The following is a 26858-nucleotide window of genomic DNA, read 5'->3' as shown; positions in this document are numbered from 1 at the left end:
AAGCAGGCCTTGTAAGGTATCAGGGAAAAGGTTATAATCTGCTGAAAGTCATTTCTCTATCCATATATGTCTATCATTAATGCATATGAAGTTATGAGAATTGTGTTGTATGGTTGTCACTAAAACATGCTGTAAGTTGGGGAATCAGCCAGATATTAGCTCCCCAGAAGCAACAGCAAGGAAAGTAATCAACACCTGGGTGGGGTTTCAAACAACCCATCAACAGCCATTGTCTAGCAAGGGAGCTACCATGCAATGATTGACCTGCAGGAGGCCGCACCAGGGAAATTGCTCAACCTTGCCTGGAGACTCAGCAATACCCCCAGACATGCCTGGACTTGTGTTTTCTAAGCACATGGACTGAGGGTATAAAACAGACAGAATGAACAGACAGAGGGAATAAAACAGACACACTGAGCCTTTCTCCTTCACCCACCTATACTGCAAGCATTAAGGACACTCTGAAGACTCCAACTGAGGGGACTGGCCCAGATTTCAAGAAGGAAATCTGTGTACTATGGACTGCAATATCCAGTGGGGTGAGAAAAACTGCTTAAGCTAGATGTTGCCTAGTCTAATAGGGTCGAGAGTTTAGACTGCATGCTTATATTTTCTTTTCTTTTGGTAATTAACTCTGACTTTTTGCCTATCACTTAATATCACTTAAAAGCTACCTTTTACAGTCAATAAATATGTTTAATTGTTTATCTTTACCAGTGAGTTTGTATGAAGCGTGGGGCAAATCTGCTCAGGTTTGCAAAGGCTGGTGTATATCCTCTTTCCATTGTTAAAGTGATGAACCAATTAAGAAATCTGCACTGCCCATCTTGAGCAGTGCAAGACAGTATATTCCTGGGGTACAGTGCTGGGAGCTGGGGGGATCTGGCTCTGGTGCCTCTTTCTCTGTGTGATTCACGAGTGGCTCTGGGAGCATCCATGCAATCTAGCTGCGTGTGGAGCACCACATGCTGTTTTGCTGAGTGATAACAGCACCTGGAGGGGTTTGCTGCTGGTCACTAACAAGGCATTGTGAGAGACACCCCAGGCTGGAGAGAGTTAAGGGGGCACAACAGTCCCAGGCTGCACCCCAGGGATCCCATCACAGTGGCGCAGCGAGCAGGATATGTGACAGGGTAAAATGCACACCTTGTACTGAGCAAAATTTGCACTTCATACACTGGTGTAAGGATTTTAAGTGTGGTGGCTAAGGACAGTCAGGAGGCGGCTACCGGTTTGTTATTTTCTGCTTGCTTATTTTGGGAAAGGGAAGTAGAGACAGAAAATCAGGAAAATGAGTGAAATCAGTGAAGCGATCATGAAGTTGGAGCTTTTTAAGCTGCAGGTTGCAGGAAAGGAGAGGGAGCACCAGAGACTATCGGAACTGAAAGAACTGGAGATAAAGGAGAAGTGGGGGAAAAAAGAGAGGGAGCAGGAAGAAAGAGAGAGCAAACACACCAACTGGACCTGCTAGAGAAGCAGAACCGGAAACCACCAGTCCCAGCAATTCCCATTACCCAAAAATCCACAATTGGGACCATTTATGTCCTGCAGACAATATTGCTGAATATCTGAGCACCGTTGAAAGGCTGTGTGCAGTGCATGAGATCCCTGATGCCAAGAGAGTTCCTACCCTGATTGCAAAATTAACTGGTAAAGGTCTAAATGTGTTAAATGAAATGCCTATTGAGGATGCTTTAGACTAGTGTAACTTTAAAAACACTGTTTTGCAAAGGTTTCAGATTACCCCTGAAACATATAGAGTTAAATTTAGGACTCTTAAGAGGGATATGGGTATGAGTAATGGGGATGATGTGAACAAAATAAAGATTTGATGGGAAAGTGGGTGAGGGGCAAAGGTGTTATAAGCTTTAAGGGAATGTTGGATCTTGTTGCTCAAGAGCGTTTCCTAGGCACGTGCAAGGCTGATGTGAAGCAGTGTCTGTGGGACAAAGATGTCAAGTCTGTGGATGAGATGGCGTCTCTCGCTGATCCCTTTGAACAGACTCAGGCGCCTATTGAGGACAGGCCACAGAAAGAGGGGTTTAAAGCTGGTGGGAAGGGAAAATCCCATTTTATCCCTAGCAAGAGGGAGGGTGGCTGGAGGCCGAGTCCTCACCACACCAGAACCATTCCTCTAACCCTTGTCCCAACCATCCTGTAAAAGCAGAAGAGCCCAAAAGATGCTATCAGTGTAATTCCAATGAGTATCTGAGGAATAAATGTCCTGTGCTAGGAGGTAGCAGGCACCCAATAGCTCATGTTAGTTCTGCTGTCCTCAACACAGCAACTGGAACCGATCATATTGGCTCTGTGAGGTTAGCCTCTGCAGCACCAGATATGGTTGTCGAAATTGATGGCAGGGAATACTTGGGGCAGAAGGATACAGGGGCCCACATCTCTCTAGTTAAGCAGAGTGTGGTCCCAAAGGCCAGTATGTTGCCTGGCCAAATGGCAGAGATGGGGGTGGGGGGAGATGAAAGCAGATTCCTCATACCACTAGCTAAAATCCATGTGGTTTGGAAAGTGTTTTCACTGCGGGGGGTATGGAACACCTCCTAGTTGACCTGCTCCTTGGTAATGATTTTTTCCATGTAGCTCAGGTTAAGGTATTTGCTCACAGCAAGAAGGAGTTTTATGCTGGGATCCCGAGGGAAAGGGTAAGGTCTCAGGAACGGTTGAGAGAATGAGAGAGAGTCTCCTTGATTCCTCTGCAGCAGGAGGAAGCCACATGCTTCCAGGTGGGAGGGTGGTTGAGACCAACTCCTGCACTGCAGCTGGAGGCAACACCACATCAGGAAGGGATGGGGGTGTAACACCTGCCAGGGAGAGAATTGTCCAGGTTGTTAGCTGCCAGCAAGTTGCAGCTTGAACCAGAGACAAACCCGGCTCTAGGGAGCATAAAGCAGTGTGTCCCAGAGGAGAGCCCAGAGAAGAGACAGGGACTCTCAGAAACCACTGAGGTGGGTGAGGATTCCTGTGACTCTGTAACACAGGGAAGCAGGGTGCTTCCAAGTATGGGAGGGGCTGAGACTAGCTCCTTTCCAGCAGAAGGCAACATACCCTCAGGGGCAGGAGAAGTGTTGTCAGTGATTAAGGAAACTGTCCCAGTTGTTAGCTGGCAGAGTTTTGCAGATGAACAAGGGAGGAGACCCCTTCCTACGGAGCACAGACAAATGTGTCTTAGGAGGGGGCCCAGAGGAGGAGACTGGTGAAGGAATAGTGCGAGTACAGGAATGTCTCCTCACTGGTCACTTGGGGCAGGATGCCCAGGGCACTAGGAGGATGGCTGAGTCAGCATCAGTGCACCCAGGCACTCAGCCTGTGATCCAGGTTTTGAGAAGGACCTCCTGAAGGGGAGCAGTCACACAGCTGACTTCTCAGGGACAGAGAAAGGGGTGGTGGAGGGTACCCCAATCCAGGTCCCAGTTTTTCAGGGTGCTATTTTTGATCAGTGTTTGGAATGTAACTGTCTCTTTAAACCAAGATGCAGCTCCAATGCCTGTAACACCAGAGGAGTTGAGACCAGAAAATTGCCAGGGGGTGGTTTGTGAGAGTTCGAATGACCCAACGGACAGAGAAGGGGGTGTTTTCCCCCAGGCTGGTGAGACACAGAGAGCAGTTATGGGAAAGCTGCTTGAAAAAGGTGCATCTGAGCAAAGGGTAAACAAACCTAGCCCAAAGAGCACAGATAACAGCCCTCTCCGGGGCAGGGAAGAGCTCAGTGCTGGGAGGGGGAAACATAGGGTAACCTCAAAAAGGGAACTGGATTTTTTTGCATATGTATAATCCTGGGGTTGGGAGGTAGCCCCCCAAAGGGCCAGCCAGTGTGCAGGATCCACCTGGGCCCTTATCTGGCCAGACCCTGACATATTAAAACCCCAGAAACGTGGTTAAATTAAGAGCCCACAAAGAAGGTAACACTGGAGGGAAAGAAAAGCCAGTGACTGATTACATGGGAGAGAGTCAAAGGACACCCTGGGTAATGAACAAACTAACCTCAAACTACACTATCTGAACAGAGGGCGTGGTATCATAAAGATACTTGTAAACACCCATCTGTGATTTTAAAAAAATGTTAAGATTTGGGATAAGAATTTTGTTATTGACGTTAAACCTTATGGTAATGCTAGTTCTCGGTTAATACCTGTAAACAAATTTAAAGCTTATCACAGCAGAGAAACCATAACAAACCTGGTTTGCTGTGTGTGAATGGGGAAACTGAGGCACACCACCTCATAGCCTTGATGGCCGGATGTCAAGAGAACTATAACACAAACTACCTTTGGGTTAGTCACTGACTAACCCTCCTGCAGTAACCTAAGGGGGGAGGTGTGACATTCTATACCTCCCAGGCTGCAGAGAGTAAAGGGGGCACAGCGGTCCCACAGTCCAAGGCTGCACCCCAGGGAGCCTGTCACAGGGTCATAGGTATAAAAGCAGGGATAAAGAGGGAGACACAGAGCAGAGTACCCCGGACAGCGCCCACTGCTCCTCAAAGGTGTTTAGGGAGCCAGCGGATGTGACCCATAGGAACTCTGCCCGGATGCGTGAGACAAGGGAGGAACGGAAATAGGCCCCGCAGTTGCAGAGCACCCCCTCGTCTCGCATCCTCCTCCTGGTGCTCTAGACGGGCACTTTGGCCAGCACCAGGAGGAGGTTACTGAGGAGGTCTCGTGACCTGGTGGGTCTGTGGACAGGGTGTGTGTATATGAAGAGGTGTGGCAAAAAGTGCAGCCAGAACCACAGCAGGGGGTTCTGGAGGAGCCAGAAAAGGGGCTGCGACCTCATGCATTCCAGATGGGCGTCAGGATCTCCCACGCTGCAAAATGGGCAGGCGTCAGGATGGGGGTGAACTGCGGCAGGGGCACGCCCGTGCTCACGGCTCCATGAAGGTGTGGCCAACCGATGTCCCCAGTGGGCCGTGGGACCAAGGTGGAGGACAGGCTGGTCCACCAGGGTTCCTCACCCTCCGCAGGTGATGAAAGGTCCCGCCACTTGGTATTGGGGCAGGACACAAGGGTGAGGAAGTGAAACACGTGCAGCACGAGCGTGTAGAGGTGTTCCCTAGGCGCGGTTCAGAACGAACCAGCTACAGGGCTTGCAGCCGAATGGGGTTGCGGAAAGGAGTGGGCCAGGGGGCTCGTGGGGCAGGAGCCCAATGAAAAGGTCTGGAGGGCCAGCAGTTATCACTAGTGCCAGCCACCCCCCTCCCCCCGGTCCACAGCCCCTCACTGTGTCCAGTGGTGATCACTAGTGCCAGACCCCCCTCCCCACACGAGCACAGCCCCGCTCCAGCATCGCTCACCTTGGTGTGAGGCCCAAACTCCTCTGTGAGTTTCTTGAGTGGGGTGTCGTACTCCAGCACCATCTGGGCCAGCCGGGCGTAGCTGGGGTCGCTGCAGGGGGACGGCAAGGGCAGAGGTTTGGCTCAGGCCCCCATGGCAAATTGACCCCCAGTGCCTGGGTCACGCACCCCCCCAGCAAACTGCCCTCCGCTGCCTGGGTTGTGCACCCCTCACTAAACTGCAATGCAATGCCCAGGTCATGAACCCCACAGCAAATGACCTTGCAGGCTCTGCCAATGCCCCTCACTCCTCCACATGGGTGCTACTTCTGGGATTTATACACTGCCCCCTGGAGACCTCTGATCCACACATACCCTGCAGCAGGAAGTCCCACTGGTTAACTCATCCTGTGGCCCAGCCCAGCACTGTGTGAGCCACCCTCTCCTGCACAACCCCCCTTAGTCCCCTTCCCCCCCAGTTCCCTCTCACCCGCTGCCCTGGATCATCTCATGGGCGCAGTTGTACATCCCAATCAGGGCTTTGCGGTCCTCGATGCGTGACAGCAACAGGATGACAGATGTGTAAGTCACCACCAGGTCCAGGTAGTTCTTGGTGAGGTCATAGTTCACATGCTGTGGGGGGGCAGTGTAGTGGGGGGTGTCGGTGACCGGGAGCAACAGTGTGTGTGCGTGCGCGCACGTACGTGCAAGCGCTGCCCCCTGCTGGAGGGGATGAGCCCTGCTCTGTGTGTGTCTTCTTGTGCATGGGGGCGGCATGTGTATGCTACCCCCCACTGGAGAGGATGAGCCCTGCAGTGCAATTGCACTGTTGTCTGCAGTGCATGGAGATGGAGGGTCCTGCAGAGAGGAGAGCAGCAAAGCCAGGGGTGCGGTACGGACTCTCGCCCCGGCACAGCACCCCCCAGGCTGCTCCTTGCACACAGCCCTGCTGGCTGTCAGTGTTGGGAGACATTCCTGGGGGAACAGCAGCCCCACAGGGAGGGACGTTGCCCGATGCATTATGGGCCCACTGGAGATCGGGGCCCCAGGTGCTGCATGGAGACAGAGCAAGAGGCCGGTCCTGCCTCTGGTAATACCCTCAGGATTATCCCTAATCTGCCCATGGGCAGCTGGGGCCCAGAGAGGCAGAGAGAAGATGGCAGGTGCTGGGGGCACTGTTGGGGACAGTGCCCAGCCAAGCACTTGAGGATCCAGCCTGAGGTCACACTAGGGATCTGTGGCTGAGTTGGGACTCAACACCAGATCCCCTGACTCCCAGCCCAATGCATCATCCCCACAATCTTCCTGCCTCCCCAGGGAAGCAGAGACACCAGCCGTCTGTCCCCTGCTGTGCCCCTGCCCACACACCACCCCTTGCAGCCCCCTGTCCATGCACCATGCCCGCAGCCTGCTCTGCCCCTGCCCACGCACCACCCCTTGCGGCCCCCTGTCCATGGCCCCCCCGCCCCCGCAGGCTGCTGTGCCCCGGCCCACACACCGCCCCTTGCGGCCCCCTGTCCATGCACCACCCCTGCAGCCCGCTGTGCCTCTGCCCACGTGCTGCAGCCAGGGGACCTGCCCGGGACTCACAATGTCGAAGTAGCACTGGCTGGCATCGATGGTGTTCAGCAGCTCGTACACATGGTCCTGCCAAGGGAAGCTGTGTCAGTCGCACCTAAGAGTCAGGACCCCACAGTGCCCAGCTGTGATTCGCCCCTCCCCCAGTCCTCAGCCCCGGCAGCCCCATGTCCCGGCATTACAGGACAGCTGGCTGTGTCAATAGGGGCGGAGGGCTCCGTTACACACGTACAAGTCCTGGGTACGCTAAGGAGGGCAGGCGGCTTCCTCACCCAAGATTTGGCACCTACAGTAGGGTAAAGAGTCTCCCCACCACACCCCTTCTGCTCCAGGAGCAACGGGCCCTGGTGTAACTGGTGCCCATGGTGCAGGGATGCAGACGCCAGGGCTGGAATGAGCCATGGGGAAGCGCTCACGTGGAAGGCAGGGCCATGGGGATGGCCACAGCCCCATGCAGCCTCTGTGACACGGGCAGCAGGTTGAAGCAGTACCTGCTCCATCCATCATGAACTGACTCAGATTGGTGCAAATCAGGTGAGAGCTGGGTCCAGCATCCCGCACTTGTCCCATGACCACAGCATCTGGGCACCCAACAATCTTCAATGGAGTTACCCTCCTCCCCACATCCCCTGTGGTGCGGTGCTGAGCTATCAGCTCCATGGCGCAGAGGGATTAAGGCCCAGACCTGAAAGGTATTCAGGCATTTGACTCCCACAGGGTGGCTGGTCCAGGGGAACCCAGGGAGTCTGTGGCAGAACCGGGTCTTGTGAATCCCAGGCCACTACCTTACCCACTGGGCCACCCTTTCCCCAGCCCGCTGCCACTCCCACAGCCTGCCTCCATGCCCCCAGCCACTGGCCCGCACCCACCGTCTCCCCAGGGCCGTGGCGCTCCCTGCAGGAACTCACCCGGAACTCCATCACGTCCACGAAGGACTGGTAGTAGCTATTGAGCACTTTGATGATCTCTGCCTTCTCCTTGTGCACCGGACCCAGGTGTTGCTAAAGCAAAGGGGAGACAAGGGGAGCAGCTTTCACCCTGACTGGCCATGGGGGGAGCCAGCCATGTGATAACACACGGTCCTGCCATGGAACCAGCTACCCAAACCCTCACCGCTGGGGACAGAGATCACGGACACACACAGGGCTGGATGCAGCTGCCCTGGCGCATTCACCCCTGGCCATCTGCAGCCTTCAAGCTGGAGCTGGGTTGAGAGCCCCCATGCCGGGGTGGTGCTGTGCGGATCCAAACACTGCACTGGCGGGGGGTGAGGCTGTATGGATCTGAGCACCGTGTCGGCAGGGGAGAGGGGGGACCTGTACAGATCTGAGCGCCATGCTGGCAAGGGAGAGGGGGGACCTGTACTGATCCAAGCACCATGCCAGTGGGGGTGGGGGCTGTACAGATCCGTGCGCCATGCCGCTGGGGATGGGGGCTGTACAGATCTGAGCACCACGCCAGCAGGGGGGAAGGGGGCACCTGTACAGATCTGAGCATCATGCTGGCAGGGGTGGGGCTGTATGGATCTGATCGCTGTGTTGGCAGGAGGGAAGGGGATGCTGTACAGATCTGAGCACTGCGCCGGCAGGGGGGAACCTGTACAGATCCGAGCGCTGTGCCAGCATAAGGGGGTGCCTGTAGAGAACCGAGCGCCACGCTGGCGGCAGGGAGGCTGTATATATTCAAGTGCCGCATTGGCAGCAGGACCTCTCCAGATCTCAGCAGGAGGACTGTACAGATCTAAGTGGGATCTGTACCATGGGGCAGGGGCTGAGCCTCTGGCTGAGGGAGGCTGCTCACCGTGCTGCTCCGCGCGTCCACATTTGGGAACTTCTTGTTGATGTATTTGATGGAGGGCTCCATGGTCTTCTCGGTGAAGAAGGGGGGTTTGGACCTGGGGTCTGAGCATGTCTGTAACAGAGAAAGCCCCAGGGCATCAGCAGGAATGAGCCTCCAGGCAGGGCAGGGACAGCTCCAGGGGTTCCTGCTGTCCACAGAACTGTCCCTGCACTCACCCAAACAGGTGCCACCTTACTGCCAGAGAAATCTATCCCCTGCCCAATAGTGAGGCTCCTCAATAAGCGCCCACAGTCCCTGCTATCCCAGCCCTGGGCTTCTCCCCACCCCAGCTCTGTCAATGCCCCTCCACCCTGGGCTGCAGCAGGGGTGCCAGTTAGGAGGGACAGTTTCGTACAGGAGGTGGGCTCTTAACTGCACAGCCTGAGTGTGGAATGTGCATTGGCAGAGGAGACCTGCTGCTCCCAGCTTGTGCCCCTGGGCAGGGAGTCAGGATTCTGTTCACAAAGAGAGGCAGAGTGATTAAGATAAGAAAAGAAAAGGAGTACTTGTGGCACCTTAGAGACTAACCAAATATTAGTCTCTAAAGTGCCACAAGTACTCCTTTTCTTTTTGCGAACACAGACTAACACGGCTGTTATTCTGAAACCTAAGATAAGAAAGGGCTGGTAATTAAATTAAGGATCTGGAAGTCCTTAGATGAGCCTCTGGGGGAGGAGGGTTTGAAGAGAGAACAGGGGACGCAGAAGACATACAGCCAAGCCCTCTAAGCCAAGGTTACATTCAGAAAAGAGGTAGATTTGAGGGCGTAGGTGAAAATAAGTGGTCAATAGCCAGGGAAGGGCTAGCAGTGTATAGAGAAGTTCCCACTCTACCTGTGGTATCTGTTAGTCTTTAAGGTGCCACCGGACTCCTTGTTGTTTTTGTGGATACAACCTAACATGGCTACCCCATGATATGTGGTACTTATGTGGCCCCATCACCATAGTATCTGAGCTCCTCATAATGACCAATCTATGTCTCCTCTCAGCCCCTCAGTGAGGTTGAGCAGTGCTGTTATCCCCATTGTACAGATGGGGCACTGAGGCACACACAGACTAAAGGGCAGATTTTCAAAGGTATTTAGGCACCTCGTGGGATTCTCAAAATCACCTGGGTCAGGTGCTTTATAAACCCCACTAGATGCCTAACTGCATCTTTGGATGCCTAAAAACCTTTGAAATTTTGTCCCTAAGGCACTGGCCTGAGGTCATACAGGAAGTCCACGGGGGGAGTAGAACCCAGGTCTCCCAGGGCTAACTCCCTAGCCACTGGACGAGCCTAGCTCTCTGCTACATAATGCAAGAGAGGAATGTGGTAGATGGGAGCAAAACCAAGAAGGTCAGTCCTCCAAGACTCCAGCAAACAGTCCCAGGTGATTAGGAAGGATTCATGGTTGACAGCATGAAAAGCAGTACAGAGGTCAGGAAGAACAGAGCCCCAAGGCAGGGGTGGCCAACCTGTGGCTCCGGAGCCACATGGGGCTCTTCAGAAGTTAACATGCGGCTCCTTGTATAGGCACCGACTCCGGGGCTGGAGCTACAGCCGCCAACTTTCCAATGTACCGGGGCGGGGGTGCTCACTACTTAACTCCTGGCTCTGCCACAGGCCCTGCCCCAACTCCACTGCTTCCCACCCCCTCCCCTGATGCCCTTACTCCCCCACTCCCCGCATGCCTACTGCACACCATGAAACAGCTGATCGGGAGGGAGGGGAAGGCGCTGATCAGTGGAGCTGCCGGTGAGCAGGAAGTGCTGGGAGCAGGGGGGGGGGGGCGACTGATGTGTTACTGTGGTTCTTTGGCAATGTGCATTGGTAAATTGTGGCTCCTTCTCAGGCTCAGGTTGGCCACCCCTGCCCCAAGGGGTGGCAGGTTCAGCCCCAGGCTGGGTTGTAGAGCAATGGCTGCTGTGCAGTTTTATATTTTAACTGAAAACCATTTTGTTTTGTCATTTTTTGTTCTGAGTTTGAGGAAAGGAAGGAATGAGAAAGTGTTGTATGAGTAACAGATTATGTCTCAAATTCTTGGGGTTTCAGCTGAATCCAGGACAATTCCAGAACAAAGAACAGAAATTGCATCCACAGAGTCCATAAAGTTGACAATTATTGTCATGATTTGTATTATTCATTGGGCACCATCTGGGTGCTCAGAAATTTTCACAATATGCCAGAAAAATGTAGTCCCTGAGCCAAAGTGTAGAAAATGTGTAGCTCTGGCTAAGATGTCCCAGATATTTAAGTATGACGTATGTAGTAGAAAGAGAGCCTGAAACATGAGACCTTGGATCAGAGGCCTGGCCTGAGGCCTGAACTAAAGTGGTAGTCAGGCCCTGCTAATATAAAGCAAAGTTAGCAAAGGCCAGGCTGTGAGCAGAAGTCAGGCTCTGCCTGCCATACAGGCTCACAGAATCTGGCAAGAACAGGGCTGGGATTACAAAAAACCATACACATTCCTGAGAGGCGCTAGGCACAGGACACTCTCACACAAACACATTCCAGAAAGCCGGTGCCAGAACACCCCTGATACCAAGTACAAAGAGGTCTCTCAGAGTGAGTGTCGGTGGTCGGCCTAGGGGGCAGTGGAAAGTCCACCACTGACTGAGTTGGGTCCATTGTCACGGGGATATGTGTTTTAGTATCCCCGCACAATCTGCCGGATGACAGGTTTCAGAGTAACAGCCGTGTTAGTCTGTATTCGCAAAAAGAAAAGGAGTACTTGTGGCACCTTAGAGACTAACCAATTTATTTGAGCATCAGCTTTCCTGAGCTACAGCTCACTTTGTCGGATGCTTATGCTCAAATAAATTGGTTAGTCTCTAAGGTGCCACAAGTCCTCCTTTTCAATCTGCCGGATGTTATTACTGTGCTTCGTTGACAATAAACCTGACCAAGTGCCTACGCGACTAATGGGTCTGCGGTTATTGGGCAGTTCAATCGGTGTCTGCAGTACGGACTATCTGGCCAGAGCCTGTGCAGCACGGAGAGAGAACACACATGCAGCCAACATGTGACAACAAAATGTCTAGTTATTCAGCACATGTTAATATCTGAGTCCCCTGTGAGTGCAGGGACAAAATAGGCCCACTGCTCCACCTGCATGTCGTAAGAGGCAACTAAAAAGGGGCTGTCTGGAGAGGGATGGGCTCCACCAGGTTAGAAATTTGCCCAAGACACGCCATATGATGAGCAAGTCAACAATGTCCATACCGGATTGATCACAGCTGGGGTTAATAATGACCGCGCCATCTGTCTCCCACCAGGGCAGACACGACAAATATACTGCTGGTGTAACCCCAACAAAGAGGATCCATGGAAGAGATAACATCACCATAGCCACATGGAATGTAAGAAGAAAAGGAGGACTACTGGCACCTTGGAGACTAACCAGTTTATTTGAGCATAAGCTTTCGTAAGCTACAGCTCACTTCATAAATTGGTTAGTCTCTAAGGTGCCACAAGTACTTCTTTTCTTTATTTGAGCATAGGCTTTCAGGAGCTACAGCTCACTTTATCGGATGCATTCAGTGGAAAATACAGTGAGGAGGTTTATATACACACAGAACATGAAAAAATGGGTGTTATCATACACACGGTAAGGACAGTGATCACTTAAGATGAGCTATTACCAGCAGGAGAGCTGGGGGGAGGGGAGGGAGAAAATCTTTTGTAGTGAAATCAAGGTGGGCCATTTCTAGCAGTTAACAGGAACGTTTGAGGAACAGTGGGGGGGGGGTGGAATAAACATGGGGAAATAGTTTTACTTTGTGTAATGACTCATCCACTCCCAGTCTCTATTCAAGCCTAAATTAATTGTATCCAGTTTGCAAATTAATTCCAATTCAGCAGTCTCTCGCTGGAGTCTGTTTTTGAAGTCTTTTTGTTGTAATATCGCAACTTGCATGTCTGTAATAGCGTGACCAGAGAGACTGAAGTGTTCTCCGACTGGTTTATGAATGTTCTAATTCTTGATGTCTGATTTGTGTCCCTTTATTCTTTTACGTAGAGACTGTCCAGTTTGACCAATGTACATGGCAGAGGGGAATATGCCATCATGGGCCAGCAATGCCCCTCTGCCATGTACATTGGTCAAACTGGACAGTCTCTACATAAAAGAATAAAGGGACACACGTGATGATAAATATCTGTGAGTGGAGGCACTGATGGCAATAGAAGTTTTAGTTCATTAAAGACTAAAAGATTTGACCCTTAAACTTTCTTTCAAGAGGAAGAGCTGCCCACAGCTCCTGTGCCTGTTTATTTTCCTTTCCTGCCTGTGGTGGCCCTGATATGCCTCAGAAGTCTCAATTTTTTTCTCAACTTTAAAATGTGGAATTTTCTTGGTGTTTGATTTTAAATAGGGCTGTCAATTAATCACACTTAACTCATGCGATTAACTCAAAAAAATTAGTTGCAATGAATCACAGTTTTAATCACACTGTTAAACAATAACAGAATACCAATTGAAATGTATTAAATATTTTTGGATGTTTTTCTATATTTTCAAATATATTGATTTCAATTACAACACAGAATACAAAATGCACAGTGCTCACTTTATATTATTATTTTTATTACAAATATTTGCACTGTAAAAATGACAAACAGAAAGAAATAGTATTTTTCAATTCACCTCATACAAGTACTGTAGTACTGTGTGTGACACCCACTCAGCACCCTCCCCTAACAATCCAGTGTGTGGCACCCCCTGAGGAGTTTACCAAAACAATCTAGTGTGTGACACCCCGTGAGCACCCTACCAAGACAATCCAGGGTGCTCAGTCAGAGTCACACTCTGGATTGTTAGGGTAGGGTGCTGAGTGGGTGTCACACACTGGATTTTTCTGGTAAGCCCCTCAGGGGATGTCACACCCTGGATTGTTAGGGTAGAGTGCTGAGTGGGTGTCACACCATGGATTGTTTTGGTAGGGTCCTCAGTGGGTGTCACACACTAGATTGTTTTGGTCTCTTTACCATGAAAGTGCAACTTACAAATGTAGATTTTTTTTTTTTGTGACATAACTGCACTCAAAAGCAAAACAATGTAAAACTTTAGAGCCTATAAGTCTGCTCAGTTCTTCTTGTTCAGCTAATCGCTAAGACAAACAAATTTGTTTACATTTACGGGAGATACTGCTGCCCGCTTCTTATTTACAATGTCACCTGAAAATAAGAATAGGCATTCACATGGCACTTTTGTAGCTGGTCTTGCAAGGTATTTATGTGCCAGATATGCAGGGCCATCCCTACCCATATGCAAAGTACGCAGTTGCATAGGGCACCAGGAAATTTGCCCAAATTTCTGGTACCCTACGCAGCTGCGTGCTGCTCCAGCCCCAGCTTTGCCTCTTCCCCATGGCCTCCGCCCCAGCTCCGCCTCTTCCCACCCCTGCTCCGCCCCGCCCCCAATCCAGCCCTTCCCCAAAGCCCCACCCTGCTCCGCCCTGCCCTTACCAGCGGCGGTAAGTAGAGCAACCCAGCCCCAGCCCACTCCACTCCCCAGCTCCCAGCCGTGCCGCCGGTGAGTGCTGGGGGCTGGTTCTCCCCTGTCCCCCAAGCCTGGGAGCCAGGAGAGCAGAGCGGAGCAGGCTGGGGCCTGGTCACTTCACTTCCCGCCGCTCCATGAGTGCGGGGTCGGGCCTGCAGATATGCTAAACATTCATATGCCCCTTCATGCTTCAGCCACCATTCCAGAGGACATGCTTTCATGCTGATGATGCTCACTAAAAAAAGAATGCATTAATTCAATTTGTGACTCAATTCTCTGGGGGAGAATTGTATGTCTCCTACTCTGTTTACCCGTATTCTGCCATATATTTTGTATTATAGCAGTCTCGGATGATGACCCAGCACATATTGTTCGTTTTAAAAACACTTTCGCTGCAGATTTGACCAAAAAAAAGTGTGATTTTTAAAGATAGCTACAGCACTCGACCCAAAGTTTAAGAATCTAAAGTGCCTTCCAAAATATGAGAGGGACGGGGTGTGGAGCATGCTTTCAGGAGTCTTAAAAGAGCAACACTCAGATGTGGAAACTACAGAACCCAAACCACCAAAAAAGAAAATCAACGTTCTGCTGGTGGCATCTGACTCAGATGATGAAAATGAACATGCATCAGGATCATTACTGAGCAGAACCCGTCATCAGTGTGGACACGTCCTCTGGAATGGTGGATGAAGAATGAAGGGACATATGAATCTACAGCACATCTGGCAGGTAAATATCTTGTGACACCAGCTACAACTGTGCCATGCGAATGCCTGTTCTCACTTTCAGGTGACTTTATAAATAAGAAGCAGGCAGCATTATCTCCCGTAAATGTAAACAAACTTGTTTGTCTGAGCGATTGGATGACCAAGGAGTAGGACTGAGTGGGCTTGTAGACTCTAAAGTTTTAGATTGTTTTGTTTTTGAGTGCTGGGTTGTTGTTTTGTTTTTTACATAATTCTACATTAGAACTTATTTGTAAGTTCAACTTTCACAATAAAGAGATGGCACTCCAGTACTTGTATTAGGTGACTTGAAATACTATTTCTTTTGCTTCTTTTTTACAGTGCAAATATTTGTAATAAAAAGTAAATATAAAGTAAGCACTGTATGCTTTGCATTCTGTGTTGTAACTGAAATCAATATATTTGAAAATGTAGAAAACATTCAAAAATATTTAAATAAATGGTATTCCATTATTAACAGTGCGATTAATTGTGATTAATTTTTTTTAATTGCTTGACAGCCCTAGTTTTCTATATTCTCCTGTGAGAACTGCAACTCAATCACTGGAGTGTTGTGTTTCAGAGCCTTCTGGAAAGTCACTCGCCTTTAAACAGAAGTGAAAGCCGTGTTGCCAACTCTCATGATTTTGTCATGAGTCTCATGATAATTACTGTTTTCCTTAAAGCTCCAGTTCTTCGAGTCAAGTGGATATGTGATGATTTCAGCCTTCATTGTTAAAGAAAAATGAAGTTCCCTTGGCTGCGGAGACAGCTTCAAAATGTGACCCTAGTGCGCCCTAAAGGCTCAAAAAGCAGAAGGTAAATAAAAAGAACACCAATGCTATAATGTTTACATAATCTCATGATTTTGGTGAGCCTGGTTCATGGGTTTTGAACATCTTGGGGTTGGCAATATTGTGAAAGTGACTTGAAAGTGTTACTCCGAGACCCCTGGGTAGATGCAGTATAAACTCACGGAGCCTTGCTCTAGTAGAATGTTTCCAAAGGTTAAAAGGTTAACCAAGCTTGATATGATAGAAAATCATCTAGATTTTTCTACATTTGGTTAAATTGTTGTATTCAAGAGTAAGAATATACATTAAAATTGTAAAGCTAACCAGTATCCCTTGAGTGACTTGACACAAGATGTTGAAACATGTTCGTATTAGAGCTGAGTGGATCTAATAGTTATTTAGTTTTCTTTCTTTATATGGGAATTAGATACAGTGTTGCTGTCAGCGAATTTTAAATTATTCTGCAAAAAAAACTAGAGTTTTCAGGTGCCTAAATAGCCCCTGGCATCACAGTTAAAGTTTGCCCCCCCCCGAAAATTAAATGGCACCCCTGGCCTGCAGGCCCTCCCAGCCCTGTGGAGCAGTGGGTGGATGCAGGAACTGGGTGCAGTGAACTCATGATGCCATTTAACCTTCCATAGGATGGCTAATGGAAGGAGCTGGCTGGGGTGTCTGTTCATCACTGCCCTTTACTGGGTTGAAACAGAGCTGCTCAACTGTGGAATAGACCATGTACTGGTCTATTTTTTGTCAAGATCCAAAATTCTTGGTCAAGGTCCAGATTCCAGAGAAACTAATAAAAACTAATAACAGTGATAACAATAAGTAAATAAAAAGATTTTGGGCTCCGTTCAAAAGCATCTGGTGATCCAGATGTGGCTTGCGGTCTGCCGATTGGCTACCCCTGCTGTACGGCAAGCAGCGATGGAAGAGCCCCCTGTGGCAAACGAAGAGATTTCAGGCATGGTAGGGCTCTCCTGCCGCTGTGGCACACCCAGAGTTCAGGATCAGTGGGTTAAATCAATCTGTGTAAACAAAGGCCAGGAACTCCTCCCCCAGCTCTGGGAGGCCCAGCAGGGAGCCCTGGGGAAGAACAGTCCCGAATGGGAGCAGGGCAGGCCGCTATCACCAGGCCCAGATGGGAAAGAGGAAGCTGCCAGCCGGTCCCATCAGGAAGGGGGCAGGTGGCAGCTGTTTCCGGTTATGGCTGGAACACCTCCAGGCCCTACCCAGCAGCCTCTTGCCCCAGCTGGGTGCTGACCCCCAGGGCACTGGTACATTAGCCAGCCTAACTGCAGCAACCTGGCAACAGCCAGATCAGGTGACCCTCAAGCGTAGAGAAAAGGCCCCCTCCCCCATGCTAACCCCCACCCTGATCACTGTCCCAGTAATGCCTAACATTCATCATCCAACAAGGATCCTCAGTCACTTCAGATAGCTGGGTCCATCTCCTCCTCCCCATGTCGTAGATGGGGAAACTGAGGCACCGTGGGGGTAGGGACACAATCAGTCAAGGGCAGAGCCTGGGAGGGAACCAGGAGTCCTGTCTCCTACCGCTGCAGTCTGCTAGACCCATGCTCCCAGCCCCAGCAGCACACACAAGCTAGGATTTTGCCTCCAGCCATTGCTGGTTGGAAAGGGGAAATGGGGTGTCTGATAAGCATGTTACTGTCTTGAGGAACCCAATAAATGCAAGAGCTGCTGGAGCCACCAGCCCAGCATAGGATGGGGCAGCCCACAATGAAAGGGGCCAGGGTACAGCCAAGCTGGGGTTCAGGGTGAGTTCACTGATTACCTATCCGTGCTCTGGGCAGGTCACACACTGAGCTGGGACCCCTGGGGATTGGGAGTCACAGCCCCTGCCTCTGCCCCTGCCCCTGCAGCAGGATCTATAGCCAGAGGAGCCTGCCTCCGGGCTGTGCACTGGGTTTGGCTCGCAGGAGATTTGAGGCCTTGGGGTGGGCCCTCCTGGGAGCAGCCGGTCTCCTGAGGTTTCCACCAGCTGGGTCCAAAATCTCAGGGAGCAGCTCAGTGGGTTTGAGCCTGAACCTTCGCCCTGCATTGTCCTCAGCTGAACCTTAGGCTGGATTCCAATCCGAACCCCCCTCCCTTCCCTCAGGAATGAGCCCTCACAGCTGCCACGAAGGAGCTGTTAGCCCATGGGACAGTGAAAGAAACCAACTTCCCGTAAGTCCTAGATCAAGTCCAGCAGCACTGGGACTCCTGACCACCTCTTCCTGCTCTAACCGCTAGACCCCACTCTGGTCGCTGGGCCAGAAGTAGAGTCCTGGCATCCTGGCTCCCACGTACCCTGCTCTAACCACTAAACCCCACTCTCCTCCCTGGACCAGGAATGAAGGCATGCCGGCACCCATCCCCCTGCTCTGATCACGGAAGAACCATCCTTTCCCAATCAAGCCAAAGGTAAGGCTGGTGCAAACTCAGCCCCCCTCCCCCACCATGCAACCCCGCAGGTCGGCCACACCCACCTTCTTGATGTTGTATATGCGGATGAGGACGCCCTTCCCCCTGTCATTGAGGATCGTCAGCTTCTCCGCGAACTTGTGCTGGTAGATGGAGGGCAGAGACATCTCCCCAGGTGAGCTCTCACCCCTGCTCCACACCCAATAACCCACTGGAAGGAGGCGGCCAGGCCTCCCAACGGCTACACACCCGACAGGCACCAAGCCACCAAAATGGCAGGTCTGCGCTGCGGGGGAGGGGGCGGCATTGCTGCTGCTCCTCCGATTGGCGCTTCCTTTTCGGCGGGGGGGGGGAGACAGCAGGGATCCCACTGATTGGTCCAGGCACTCGAAGCCATCGCAGAGCCGAGCTTCACCCCGCAGCGACACTTCCCCAAGCGCCGACAGCAGCTTCCCCTTTTGGGCCGTGGCTTCCTGGGCTGGGCTCAAGGGCGGGGACTCAGCAGGGCCTCAATGCTCTGTGGCAACCCCCATCACCCAGAGCAGCCGTCTGCTCTGTTCTTGCCAAACCCCGGCTGTTTGACAGCCCCTGAACATTCGCCATCAGCCCGCGGCCGAGCGGGGCCTGAGCTGGACCCAGGGGTGCAGGGCTCACTGCTCAGTGCCCCCTGCCATTCACACCAGTGCAAAACAAGTGAAAACACCAACACCCTAATCCAGGGGCGACAGATTCTGCCTAGAAGTGGCGGGGAGGGGGGGGCATGAGGCCCTGCCCCCTTTGTGGCCACACCATTCTCTTCCCCAAAGCCCTTCCCCCCCCAGCCAAGTCACAGCCAGGCTGGGCCAGGGAGCCCCCATCCTGTGTCCCCACCCCGTGGGCCCCCTACCCAGGGCAAGTAAAAAATCCGTGCCTCCCCACATTGCCCAGGCTCCCTGGGCTGGGCTCCACTTCCTGCCTGGCTGGGAGGTGGGGCCTTGCAGGGAAGAGGAGGGGCAGAGGGCAGGCCCCTGGTGAAAAGTGGACAGGCCAGGCCTCTTGCCCCCCCCCGCCGCCCACCTCCGTTCTGGTGCCCTGCACTGATCTGGCAATGCATGTCACCCATGTGGCATGGGCCTGGCCCTGAATGATGGCTTGAAGTACAAGGCCACAGACAACCAGGGCCATGAGCAGCTGATACAGGACTCGATTAATAACAAATTAAAGGACCATTATGTAGTTAATGCAAATCAGCAAGGGTTTATGGAAAACAGATCCTGTCAAACTACTTGATAGCTTTTTGATGAGATTACAAGGTTGGTTGATTAAGGTAATAGTGTTAATGTAACAGATTTACACTTCTGTAAGACATCTGACTTGGTGTCCATGACATTTTGATGGAAATTCTAGGGAACAATTGTGACAACTCCTGGCGCTCTCCAACTCCTGCTTTGCCCCCTAGCAAGGGACACTCCCGCACTTTGAGAAACCTGGAAACCTTCCAAATGAAGGGTGCTAGACAAGGGTCCATCCACCACACTACAGTCACAATGGAGCCAGGGAACCTGGGGACAAGATGTTTCCAGTCTGTGGGATGGATGGGAGAGCTGCCCGGGGGGCAGTCTAAAGAAGGAAAGGTTTCAGAGTAACAGCCGTGTTAGTCTGTATTCGCAAAAAGAAAAGGAGGACTTGTGGCACCTTAGAGACTAACCAATTTATTTGAGCATGAGCTTGCGTGAGCTACAGCTCACTACATCGGATACATCCGGTGCATCTGTAGCTCACGAAAGCTTATGCTCAAATAAATTGGTTAGTCTCTAAGGTGCCACAAGTACTCCTTTTCTTTTTGCGAATACAGACTAACACGGCTGTTACTCTGAAAACTATGGTCTCAATTGTTCAGCCCTTGGGGCTTCCATTGTCTTTTCAGATTCTCTGTTATATGGGTGGGTTCCCACCAGTTCCTTAAGGACCCATCCTTCCATTCCAGACAGTGACTTAACTCTTTTGCACCCACTGAATAGCAACGCAAAGTACAGAGGGAAACCGCAGTATAGGTAGGAGTCATAAAAATATTACAGACTGTCCCCACTTCGCCATGGGCCCTAACTGGCCTCCTGGCTGGCAGTGCCAGGAAAGAGATGAAGACTGAGCTGAGCTGTTTGCGGGGCAGTGCGAGAATCTTCCATTGCCATTTGCATTTTGGGGGATAAGGAGATGAATGAGCCTCTAGCAAGGACTCTCTGGCACCTCCCACCATCAATATCACCACACACAGTGGCTCACTGGCCAGTTGATCATGGCATACGTCACAAGAACACCTAGGGGCCCAACCAAAATTACGGCCCTGTCATGCCAGGCGCTACACAAACACAGAGCAAGAGACATCCTTGCCACAGGAGGTTCATAGTGGACAGGACAGGCACAGAGTGGGTGGGGAAACAGAGGACAAGCAACTTACCTAAGTCACACAGCAGGCCAGGGAATAGAAGCCAGGTCTGAGAACTCCCAAATCCCAGGCCAGTGCTCTCCCCACTGGGCATTGCAGCCTGCCTGACTCGCTTGCTGAGCCCCAGAGGCACTTACCAGCAGGACGGTGGGGTGGGAGGGGGTATTGTTTTATGATCTCTGTGTGTATATAAAGTCTGCTGCAGTTTCCACGGTATGCATCCGATGAAGTGAGCTGTAGCTCACGAAAGCTCATGCTCAAATAAATTGGTTAGTCTCTAAGGTGCCACAAGTACTCCTTTTCTTTTTGCAAAGACAGACTAACACGGCTGTTACTCTGAAACTAGGGAGACAGATTTTCAATAGCTTAGGATCCCAGGATCGACTTGCATTCCCTTGGAATCTATCACAATTGCAAGTGTCAGGTTCCCAGCATGGCACCCACCAGGGCTCTCTAGGGAAACCACCAGCTCCGGAGTCCTCAGCATCCTCAGGGGTCTCCCATCCAGGCACTGACCCAGCACAGCCCTACTGAACAAGGGGAGCACCCAGGCCCCAGCCCAAGCTGGCATTAAGGCTCCCCCGTGTTGTCCGCGTACACCACGCAGCTTGTATAGGATGATGTCACTGAGCATTCTGAAAGCTCCTTTGCCATTGGCCAGGCCCTCAGTGGCCCCTGCACCCAGTTCCAGAACTTAAACCATGCAACTGTTTAGCCTTGATTCCATGGGAACAGCAGGGCCCCATCTCTGCACGGGGACCCCCAGGCTGAGCCAAGTAAGGAGCCATATAAGCCAGCCATAGCCACCACCAGGGGGAGCTTGTTTTCATACTTGGGAATAGATTGAAGGGAGGCTTTTATCTGAGAGATAAGGTAGGAATTTGCCCTCACCTGTGCTAAATAAGTGGCCTATAAAAGGGGCTGAACACTGCTTACTGAGAAGAACAGGGCTGGCTGGTCAGGACATAACTGCCAGAGAAGGACTTTCTGTGCAGGGGTGAGTACAGACAAGACTCTGTGGGAAGAGTTATGGTAGAGTAAGATCAGGGTTTGGTGCCTAAAATTAGCCTGAAAGACACTTAAAGAGACTGTCTGTCTGGGATTTTTTAGTTGGTGTCTGGCTTCTAGCTCCAATGTTGGCCTCTCTTTACTCAGAGGGTTAGGGGCTGGGAGGGAAAGTAGCTGCTGTGGAAACCTGAGGAAAATGGGAGATGGGAATTGAAAAAACTAAAAGCAACCTAGCTTCTGAGCTGAGTGGTGTTGCAGCTTGAGTTTGTATCCTGGGAAGGGGGTAGAGAGCTAGCAAAGGCACTTACAAAATACTCAGTGGGAGGCTTTCTAGCTACCTTAGCCTGTTGAAGCTGTGATAACCGCAATACCTAGGGTTTCTACTGAGCCAAAACACTATGTATCTCAAAGTGCTTGGAGCTGGGCAATGGAGCAATGCAATGTTGTCTCCATTTTGTGGCTGTAATGCTGCAGTGTGTGTGCTGGGCTGCTTAGCTCTATGAGCCAGGTCCTTGTGCTGACTCTAAGGCAGGGGTTCATAGAAGGTTAGGATTGGAAGGGACCTCAGCAGGTCATCTAGTCTAACCCCCTACTACAAGCAGGACCAACACCAACTAAATAATCCCAGCCAGGGCTTTGTTAAGCCAGGCCTTAAAAACCTCTAAGGATGGCGATTTCACCACCTCCCTAGGTTTCAGAGTAGCAGCTGTGTTAGTCTGTATTTGCAAAAAGAAAAGGAGTACTTGTGGCACCTTAGAGACTAACCAATTTATTTGAGTATAAGCTTTTTGTGAGCTACAGCTCCCTTCATCGGATGCATTCAGTGGAAAATACAGTGAGGAGATTTATATATACTTACAGAATTTAGGCTTGAATAGAGACTGGGAGTGGTTGAGTCATTACTCAAAGTAAAACTATTTCCCCATGTTTATTCTCTCTTCTCCCCTCCCCCACCCACCCTGTTCCTCAGAGGTTTGTGTTAACTGCTGGAAATGGCCCACCTTGATTATCACTACACAGGGTTTTCTCCCCCGCCGCCCCCCACTCTCCTGCTGGTAATAGCTCATCTTAAGTGATTACTCTCCTTACAGGTTTCAGAGTAACAGCCGTGTTAGTCTGTATTCGCAAAAAGAAAAGGAGGACTTGTGGCACCTTAGAGACTAACCAATTTATTTGAGCATGAACTTTCGTGAGCTACAGCTCACTTCATCGGATGCATGCCGTGCTGTAGCTCACGAAAGCTCATGCTCAAATAAATTGGTTAGTCTCTAAGGTGCCACAAGTTCTCCTTATAGTGTGCATGATAAACACACATTGTTTCATGTTCTCTGTGTATATAAATCGCCTCACTGTATTTTCCGATGAATTGAGCTGTAGCTCAGGAAAGCTCATGCTCAAATAAATTGGTTAGTCTCTTTTCTTTTTACCACCTCCCTAGGTAACCCATTCCAGTGCTTCTCCACCTTCCTAGTGAAATAGTTTTTCCTAATATCCAACCGAGACCTCCCCCACTGCAACTTGAGACCATTGCTTCTTGTTCTGTCATCTGCCACCACTGAGAACAGCCTAGCTCAGGGGTGGGCAAACTATGGCCCACAGGCTGGCCCATGATCTGTTTTAAGCGGGCGCGCGAGCTCCTGCTGGGGAGCGGGGTCTGAGGCTTGCCCTGCTCCGGCTAGGGTGCTAGACCAAGGGCTGTGCCACGGGGCTCCTGGAAGCCATGGCATGACCCCGCTCCAGCTCCTACACGTTCCTGTGGCCCCCTCCAGCACTCCAATGTGAGCTGCAGGGGCAGTGCCTGCCAATGGGGCAGTGTGCAGCCAGGGCCGGCTGTACATTTTTTGCTGCCTCAAGCAGCAAAGGAAAATGCCGCCGAAGAGGGAAGCGGAGGAGCTGTCGCTGGCGTGCCTCCGAAAGCTGCTGCAGTGCCGCCCTTTCCTGTTTGCCACCCAGGCACCTGCTTGCTAGGCTGGTGCCTAGAGCTGGCCCTCTGGGCAGCAGAGCTGCCCGGCCGCACCTCTCTGTAGGAGCTGGAGAGGGGACATGCTACTGCTTCTGGGAGCTGCTTGAGGTAAATGCTGCCTGGAGCCTGTACCCCTGAGCCTCTCCCCATGCCCCAGCCCTGATCCTCCTCCTGCTCTCCAAACCCTTCGATCCCACCCCAGAACCTGCACCTCAACCAGAGCCCTCACCCCCTCCTGCACCCCCAATTTTGTGAGCATTCATGGCACACCATACAACTTCTCTTCCCCGATCTGGCCCTGAGGCCAGAAAGTTTGTCCACCCCTGGCCTAGCTCCAGCCTCTTTGGAACCCCACTTCAGGTAGTTGAAGGCTCCTATCAAATTCCCCCTCACTCTTCTCTTCAGACTAAATAAGCCCAGTTCCCTCAGCATCTCCTCATACGTCATGTGCCCCAGCCCTCTAATTTTCGTTGCCCTCCGCTGGACTCTCACCAATTTGTCCATATCCCTTCTGCCGTGGGGGGGGCCCAAAACTGGATGCAGTACTCCAGCTGTGACCTCACCAGTTCTGAATGTTTTCTTTCCGAGGCCCTGACAACATCCTATTAAACTCCACAGCCCTCTTGTACCACAACTGTTTTTCAGCATATAAAAGCCAAGACCAGCATTAGGGGGTAGCGAGCAGGGCAGCTGCCCAGGGCCCGGTGTCCTGTGAAGCCAAGTTGCTCAGGCTTCAGCTTTAGCCCTAGTTGGCAGGGCTTGGAGCCCCTGACTTCATCCCCCTGCAGAGGAGCTTAGACTTGCTGGCACTCAGAAAGCCAAATACCAGCCCTGCTTGTCGCCCCCCCTCCCCCCAGGGGGCCCCAGACCCCTGGTTGAGAACCACTGCTGTAAGGCACTGGGGACCTGATCTGCCTTGCCTGGCCCCAGGCATTGATGTGACTAGCCCAGGATGGCAATGTGTGCTGGCTTTACACTGCTATGAGATGACAGCATGATTCACAAGACAGGTCTGGCCCTCTGTAAGCAGCATGGGTCTTGTTGGTGCTACTTTCATGGCTGTGTCCAGAGGCAAATCTACTGCTCGAGCTTGTCTGTGGAAGGAAATTTCCCCCCCCCCCCCCCCCCGAAAAAAAAACTAAGTTTTTGCCAGAGCCTTTGCTTTATCCTCAGAGATAATTGTGGGAGGGGGGGATAGAGCACTGAACTGGGACTCCACAGACCTGGACTCCTTTCCCAGTTCTGTCACTGGCCTGTTGGGTGACCTTGAGCAAGTCACTTCCCTTTTGTGTGCCTCCATTCCCTATCTGTAAAATGCTGCAGAGCACTCTGAAAGAATGAGGTATTTATTATGTTGGGGAGAGAGGGTCATTGACTGGCATAGCTATAATGGTATACCATTAGACTAGTCCTGCCAGTCAGCTTCCCAGTGTAGCCAAGCAACATTGCTCAAATGGAGCAGAATTCTCTTGATGCTTTGCACACACATTAGGGCTGAGCCCCACCGGGTGTCTCTGAAGAACACTCGGGCATCCTTCCCATGAAGAAAGCAGCACTTAACGCTCTGTAAACATTCGTCACTTGGCGACACACTGAAGACTGAGGTCTGGCCTACACTTAACTGAGGTGGCTGCAGCTAAGGTGCTGGAGGAGGTGGCTTTCCTGCAGTGACAGGAGGAGCCCATCTCTCAGTGTAGGCTGTGTCTGAGCTATGACGTTATGCCAGCATAATTACAGCATTGTGGCTACACTGCTGTAGACCAGTGGTTCTCAACCTATTTACCATCATGGGCCACATGTGTGGCTCACAATGTGTTTATGTGGGCCGCATCCAGTACTACCTGTATGGCCCTGAGGATGTCATATAGGCTGCAGCTCTGGGCTTATTGGGCCCTGCAGGTTCAAAGCCACTGCTATAGACCCTGTAGTGTAGACAAGCCCTTGCGCTTCAACAGCTGTCTGCATCCCCAGCTGGGTGCCAGCTGAAGTGTCAATATCTCTTGGTGAAAATCATTCTCCCAACCTTGCCTGCCTGCCAGCGTGTCTGGGATCACTTTGCCAGCTCCTGTGCCATCCCCATGGCAGGTGGGCAATACTACCAAGGCTTGTGGCCCTTGCCTTGAATCTATGGAGCCTGGTGTCTAACACCCCAGCTCCTGCAAATGTGACGCTAGGAGGATGCTGCTGGCCTTCAGTTACCTAAGGTCTAGCCTCAATGTAAGGGGGTGGCTGGCTCCTCACTGGGGTTCCTGGGTTGACCCTCTCCCAGTGCCCAAAGGAAAGGGGACAGTGAGTCTCAGGATCTTGATTTCTCACTGGCCCTTCCCCAAGGCCAATGAAGGTATCACCCCAGGCAGCCTACCCCTCTTTCTAGCCTCACTGTGTATTGTGTGTCTTCTGTTATGCAGGTGTGATGGATCCTGAGCGGCTCATCCCATGCCCCTATGACAAAAACCACCAGATCCGAGCCTCCAGGTTCCCCTACCACTTGGTCAAATGTAAAGAGGTAAGAGCAAGCTACCCAGTGGGACAGAGTCTGAGGTGCCCAGAGGGGAGATGGCCACCTGTCTCTGTTCCCTGCAAACTATTTTCCTCTGCCTCCAGTGCAAACACAAAATGGGAAATGACTGCCTAGGAAGGAGCACTGCAGAAAAGGATCTGGGGTTTATAGTGGATCACAGACTAAATGAGTCACAATGTACTACTATTGCAAAAAAGCAAACATTATTCTGGGATGTAATGGCAGGAGTGTTGTAAGACAAAAGAAGTAATTCTTCACCTGTATTCAACATTAATAATGCCTGAGCTGGAGTATTGTGTCCCGTTCTAGGCCTCTCACTCCAGGGAGATGTAGACAAATTGGAGACAGTCCAGAGGAGAACAACAAAAGTGACTAAAGGTCTAAACATGACCTATAAGGAACAATTGAAAAAATTGAGTTTGTTTAGTCGGGGTGGCTAATAGGTCTTGAAGTAGGTAAAATTTGTTATAAAGAGCAGAGTGATCTACTCTCCTTATCCACTGAGGACTGAACAAGAAATAATGGGCTTATATTGCAGCAAGGGAGATTTAGGGATCATCTAGGGAGACTTTTAAGAACAGGTTAGATAAACACCTGGGATGGGCTAGATAACAGTTGGCCCTGACTCCATGCAGGGGACAGACTAGATGACCTACCTAGGTCCCTTCCAGACCTACGTTTATGTGAAACTCGCATTTGGGGCTTCTCTTAACTGCCCGGTTAACTCAGGTATTGCCCCTACCCTGGCTTCTGTCCATCCCCACAAACCCTCTGGCCCATGTGTGGAGGTGCTTCACACCTGGGTTAGCTGACCC

General features: G+C 51.3%; 2 protein-coding genes and 1 long non-coding RNA gene across 8 annotated transcripts in view; 2 read left to right on the top strand and 1 right to left on the bottom strand.

Moving 5' to 3' along the window:
• Positions 1 to 18530, bottom strand: part of NCKAP1L (NCK associated protein 1 like) — a 69786-nt gene extending 51256 nt beyond the window's left edge. Inside the window, exons 1-6 of one of the 5 annotated variants that reach the window (XM_073318936.2) lie at positions 18192 to 18530; positions 8663 to 8773; positions 7771 to 7863; positions 6875 to 6931; positions 5775 to 5917; positions 5306 to 5396 (exon numbers count right to left, since the gene is read on the bottom strand). In XM_073318936.2, the coding sequence (XP_073175037.2) occupies positions 5306 to 5396; positions 5775 to 5917; positions 6875 to 6931; positions 7771 to 7863; positions 8663 to 8773; positions 18192 to 18293 (597 nt within the window). In that variant the 5' untranslated portion in view covers positions 18294 to 18530. Of the gene's footprint in view, positions 1 to 5305; positions 5397 to 5774; positions 5918 to 6874; positions 6932 to 7770; positions 7864 to 8662; positions 8774 to 18191 lie in introns of those variants that run through there. The other 4 variants (XM_073318937.2, XM_073318934.2, XM_073318933.2 and 1 more) reach the window with 4 other exon arrangements.
• Positions 333 to 18126, top strand: LOC140900932 (uncharacterized). Its single transcript, XR_012155749.1, has 3 exons — positions 333 to 539; positions 15595 to 15727; positions 18054 to 18126. It is a non-coding gene; the product is annotated as an uncharacterized LOC140900932 (long non-coding RNA).
• LOC140900931 (gametocyte-specific factor 1) overlaps positions 18192 to 26858 on the top strand; it is a 32507-nt gene continuing 23840 nt past the window's right edge. For both annotated transcript variants that reach the window (XM_073318941.2, XM_073318940.2), the window contains exons 1-2: positions 18192 to 18301; positions 25931 to 26028. In XM_073318941.2, coding sequence (XP_073175042.1) covers positions 18277 to 18301; positions 25931 to 26028 — 123 coding nt within the window. In that variant the 5' untranslated portion in view covers positions 18192 to 18276. The remainder of the gene's footprint in view (positions 18302 to 25930; positions 26029 to 26858) is intronic.

The sequence above is a fragment of the Lepidochelys kempii genome, chromosome 20 (genome assembly GCF_965140285.1).
Source record: "Lepidochelys kempii isolate rLepKem1 chromosome 20, rLepKem1.hap1, whole genome shotgun sequence".
Taxonomy (NCBI): domain Eukaryota; kingdom Metazoa; phylum Chordata; order Testudines; family Cheloniidae; genus Lepidochelys; species Lepidochelys kempii.
The sequence above is the reverse complement of the archived record's forward strand: the minus strand, read 5'-3'. Positions and strand labels throughout refer to the sequence as shown.